Below are 5,584 nucleotides of genomic sequence, written 5' to 3' on the forward strand. Positions count from 1 at the left end.
GTGAAACATGGTGGTGATAGTATCATAGTTTGGGCCTTTTTTGCTGCATCTGGGCCAGGACAGCTTGCCATCATTGATGGAACATTGAATTCTGAGTTATACCAGCACATACTAAAGGAAAATGTCAGGACATCTGTCCATGAACTGAATCTCAAGAGAAAGTGGGTCGTACAGCAAGACCACGATCCTAAGCACACACGTCATTCTACCAAAGAATGGTTAAGGAAGAATAAAGTTAATGTTTTGGAATGGCCTAGTCCTGACCTTAATCCAATTGAGATGTTATGGAAGAACCTGAAGTGAGCAGTTCATGAGAGGAAACCCACCAGCATTCCAGAACTGAAGCTGTTCTGTAAGGAGGAATGGACTAAAATTCCTCCAAGCTGATGTGCAGGACTGATCAACAATTACTGGAAATGTTTAGTTGCAGTTATTCCTGCAAAAAGGGGTCACACCAGATACTGGAATGAACAGTTGACATACTTTTGCCATTGACAGATATGTAATATTGGATAATTTTCCCCAATAAATAATTGACCAAATGAAGTATTTTTGTCTCATTTATTTAACTGGGTTCTCTTTATCTACTTTGAGGACTTGTGTGAAAATCTGATGATGTTTGAGGTCATATTTATGCAGAAATGTGGACAATTCTATAGGGTTCACAAACTTTCAAGCACCACTGTATGTTATTCAGGGAGGAAGTGATGATCCCAGTCATGCTTGCTAGTGTCCTGGGGTCTGGTTGCCTGCTGCTTCCTGGGGCCATGCCTGTTGCATGTTTCCCCATGGGGGGTCTGATTGCCTTCATTAGACACTGCCATAGTCATCCAGACCCTGTCCTTGGAGGAGCAAGCCTCAGGATTTTCAGCTCTTGTCTGTCTCTGCCTCAAGTCGTGTTTCACAATGGAAATGACATCAGATAGGGGGTGAATTACTTAATGGCTACCATGGTGACCTGTACTTCTGACTCCCGCAATGAGGCATGTATAAAATTCAGTGAACCAGGAAGCAACAGATGCCGCCACAACCCTCATCTGATGTGTGTTTTCCCCTGCAGGCATATCTGCGTATGTGCGACCTGCCACTCAGGGTCTGTTGTCGGGCCAACGCCGAGCACATGTCTCCCTCTGGTAAGTCTCTGTGCTCTGTAGGGTCCCCTCCTCTTTTACTGCTTCCCTGTGTTGCCGCTGGTACAGTGGCAAAGCTGCTATCCCATGAAGCACTGGGGCCGTCAGGTGCACTTACTTGCCTGCATGCACTCTGTGTGTGTGTGTGTGTGTGTGTGTGTGTGTGTGTGTGAGTGCGTGCGTGTGAGAGAGAGTGTGTGTGAGTGCGTATGTCTCTGTGGATTTGTATTTACCACATTGTGGAGACCAAGAGGGTATTTTTCGTACATGAATTACTCTATTAGCCGGATGTAATTGTTGACAATTTGGCATGATCCTGGATCTGTCGGTTTTTTTAAACTCTTGCTGGATGTGTTGTCATAGCAGCACATCCAAATCCTCAAGCCTACTCGGAGCAGGTTTGTTCTACGTAAACAAGGATTAGCTCACACACTTAATCAGTGTCCGTGCATGGAAATCCATTCGGTCATGGCCTCGCCATTTATGGATGAGCGACCAATTGCAATCGGTGCACAAATAATAAGAAGGGAATTTCAAATTGCAAGGGTTTTGCGTGATCGGCAAGATCCTTTATTGTTGCCGGATGACATTCTTTTCAAAAGATACCACTTGAGCCGAGATGGAATATTATATCTTAAAGATTTATTAGCTCCATATAATAGAAGTCCAACTAGGCGAAGTCGAGCTCTCACAGCCACACAGACAATGTGCATTGCCTTGAGATATTTTGCAAGCGGCACTTTTTTGTACATTGTAGGCAATGCGGAAAATATATCAGAGTACAGTTTGCCAGGCAATTTGCAATTGCAAGTGCAGGCAATTTTATGCCATTGCAGGTAATGTGTACGCAATAAATTTACAGTTCTATAAAGAATTTAATATTCTCATTACCCAGAATTTCCAAAGGTTTTGTCTGCCTTCTTATTAGCTCCAAAAGGAATGTTTTATAAATATTAAAGATCTCCTACATTTCATATGCATAAAATTAATAAACACATACATACATTCATACAGTGCCTGACAAAAGTCGTCACTTAACCAAGTTGTAGGAACAACAAATAACAACTTGACCTGTAGTTAATCAGTTGGAATCAGAAATGGCTTATAAGAAAAGGTAAAGCCCTCTAGATTATGCTTATTATACCAAAATAAAGTTTTGCATCATTCATTGAGTTTTGTCATGTAATTAGAACAGAAAGGTCAACTTTTGCATGGACAAAAGTCTTGTCATATACAAAAATAATGTAGAAATTATACATATACTTCATTTAAAATACACAAACATGCTATAATAACATCAGAACATAAAGTCATGGTGCCTTGGGAAAAAAAAGCAATAATGTGTATGACTCCCATGAGCTTGGAGGACCACATCCATATGTCTTGGCAATGACTGAAATAACTTGTTGATGAAGTCCTCTGGAATGGCAAAGAAAGCAGTTTTGCAGGACTGCCAGGGTTCGTCTAGATTCTTTGGTTTCGTCTTCCAAGCCTCCTCCTTCATCTTACCCCAGACATAATGTTCATGTTCATGTCTGATGACTGGGCTGGCCAATCCTGGAGCACCTTGATCCTCTTCAGTTTCAGGAACTTCAATGTGGAGGCTGAAGTATGAGATTCTGCAGAATTTGCCCTCTCTTATGGTTTGGAATGTAATGGGCAGCAAGAATATCTTGATACTTCAGGCTATTGATGTTGCCATCGACTCTGCAGATCTCTCGAACACCCCCATGGATGTAACCCCAAACCATGATTTTTCCTCCACCAAACTTCTGGGTGATTTTTGAGTTCATGCGGGTTCTAATCTGTGATTGGTTGAATCATTAAAAGACATGACAAGACTTTTGTCCTTGCAAAAACAGGTGTTATGGATTTTAACAAGCTGTGAACTTCAGGACACTTTTTGACTGTTTCATTTTGTACCCAGTTATGAATGTGAAAGCCCTTGGCATTAAATTGATCCATTCATTGTAACAATTGATTGATTAGAAATAAAATTATATGCTTTTTTAACTTACTCTGTCCTTATGTGACAAGACTTTTGTCAATGACTGTGTGTGTGTGTGTGTGTGTGTGTGTGTGTATGTGTATATATATATATATATATATATATATATCGGATCCCGAGGCAAATGGAATGTGCGAATATTCCCTATTTTCTTGAGTCTGTTTTCTCATGCAGAATGAAATGTTATTAATAAAGATTAAAAATGAATGATATTTAATCGTGATTAATCAAAATTAATCCACAGCAACCCTGTGATTAATCTGATTAAAAATTTTTATAATTTGACAGCACTAATATATATTAGTGCTGGGCAACGATTAAAATCTTTAATCGTGATTAATCGCATGATTTGTCTGATTAATCGTGATTAATCGCAATGTTATGTGCAAAATTTAATAATGAATTCAAAAGTAGTGTTTTGTGCACTTTATTTTAACCCTCTGGGGTCGGCGGTCCCGCCTGACAGAAATTTCACCAAATCATTTAAATAACACTGCGAGTTTTTGTCATATACACATTTAAAAAACACCCTCAGAAACCTTGGACGATCTACTTTTCAAATATATATAGGTAGAAATTGTTGCCATTTTCAGCAGCGATTCTTGTACCTGTGTCCATGGCTCAGTGTGCTAAGCCTGTCTGCCTGTAATCACAAGATCGCCAGTTCAAACCCATCCTATTTAGAATGTGAATAGTGATCTTCAGCTGAGAGCAGTCCTATACACTCCTGATGCAAGTAAGACAAAGAAAGGTGGTACAGTTTGCTTTTTTGCCTATTTAACCTAATTTAAAAAACTTTAATACTTCCAACAATGGAAGTTTTGAAAAGAAGACCGATTACAGATTTAGTCAGTGTTTTTTTCATGATTCTACATAATGATTTCAGCGAGATATAAACTGAAATACACAAGAAAGATACGCGGTTGACGATGCCCTCGTCCCAAGTGTTAATAATAGTCACTGCATCATATTTATCGCTTTCTATATTTATATGGTCACAGTTTCATTTTTCATTCCATCTACCAATAAACTGTGAAAGGGATTTTATTGTTGCTACTTTCTTGCGTTTCAATCAATATTCATTGTGAAAGCCACTGACTTTGAGGAAAAAGAGTGTCACTCCAAAATTCTAACACTTTAGTAACCAAACCACATAAAATTTCAGAATGTCTCTTTCACCTATGTGTAGCCAACCTCTGTGTCTAAGCTTCAGAGCTCAAAAGTCTTACCTAGAAATGTCTATAATGTGATTTTTTACAATTTCTTAGCATGTCTGAAAATAGGTTTTTGAAAAGTATATGTTTAAAGATTTTAACAAAAAATAGAATAATAACATTTTAAGTGGTCTCAGATTATTGGTGCTGAGTTTGTGCTGAATAAAAGCACATGTAACAATGCAGCAGTCTTAGCCCCACCCCAAATGCTCTCATTGATTGAAACGCGTGATGAAGCCCATTCCAAGCCAGTACTGATCAACATCCCTCCCCTCCTGTGACCCATGGTTTGTAGGTGTATTCAGAGCAGAGCAGAGCATGTGAGCGGAGTGGAGCGGTGAGAATTTCCACTCCTCGCTCACGAGGCTGTTGGCTCCGCCCGCTCCTCCGCTCTAATTCGCACTAAGCCGCTCCGCTCAACACCGCTCCTGGCTCCACTAAAATTTCCTCCCGCTCCAGTCAAATCGCTCCACGCTCGCTCCAATTTAAAAGAGGGACAAATAATCTGCATGCCTTACAAAAGTCACCTTAAACCGAAGCCTTATGTCATAAAGAAATATGAGCAACGGCAACATTGCCACTCAGAACAGAAAATATTTATTTTTAAGCAACATATAGACAACAACAGACAGGTTTGGCAATGGCATTCCACGCAAAAATAGGCTTAAAAATAAAGGAATCAGTGGGCTTAATAGCCTAAATATACATGCACGTTTTAAATTTCTCAATTTTTTTCTGTTGATGCTGCTGCTGCGTCTCTATAAAATAAAATTTCACTGACAGCGTTACGTGAAATTTAAAAAATCCTATTAGACCTACTTTGAATGACAAAATGAATTTATTTGATTACCGATCTTTACTTTATAGGCTTTTATACTTTAATTTACTATAGACTTGATATGCTACAACCATATAAAACTTGCTTGCATTTTGCTTTGGCTTCCGCCTGTTCGTGTAGCACCCTCTCATGTTTCTGAGAAAAGTGATTCCAAAGTGAATCTTTACTCACTGAAACAGTTTCACCACATTATTGTTCTTGCTCTACATTATTGTCATCTATACGTTTGATAAGAATAGTACACTTGTATGATTTATCAGTTTCCTTTGTGAAATACTTTGCGAATTCCATCTCGTTCCAATTTGTGTAACAGTCTTGATAGTTGTACAGATGAATTCTGGGTAGATTTGGGCGCGCCTCAGAATCGTAGTGTGAGCGGTATCGGAGCGAAATT

The 5,584-nt window shown here is 39.2% G+C and overlaps 1 protein-coding gene across 1 annotated transcript in view; it reads left to right on the forward strand.

Annotated features, from left to right (window-relative positions):
• Positions 1–1,003: 1,003 nt before the first annotated feature.
• LOC111845586 (metaxin-2) overlaps positions 1,004–5,584 on the forward strand; it is a 12,951-nt gene continuing 8,370 nt past the window's right edge. The window contains exon 1 of the mRNA XM_072708793.1: positions 1,004–1,133. Within this exon, the coding sequence (XP_072564894.1) occupies positions 1,019–1,133 (115 nt within the window). The 5' untranslated portion in view covers positions 1,004–1,018. The remainder of the gene's footprint in view (positions 1,134–5,584) is intronic.

This window comes from Paramormyrops kingsleyae, unplaced genomic scaffold (assembly GCF_048594095.1).
Source record: "Paramormyrops kingsleyae isolate MSU_618 unplaced genomic scaffold, PKINGS_0.4 ups339, whole genome shotgun sequence".
In the NCBI taxonomy this organism is placed as follows: domain Eukaryota; kingdom Metazoa; phylum Chordata; class Actinopteri; order Osteoglossiformes; family Mormyridae; genus Paramormyrops; species Paramormyrops kingsleyae.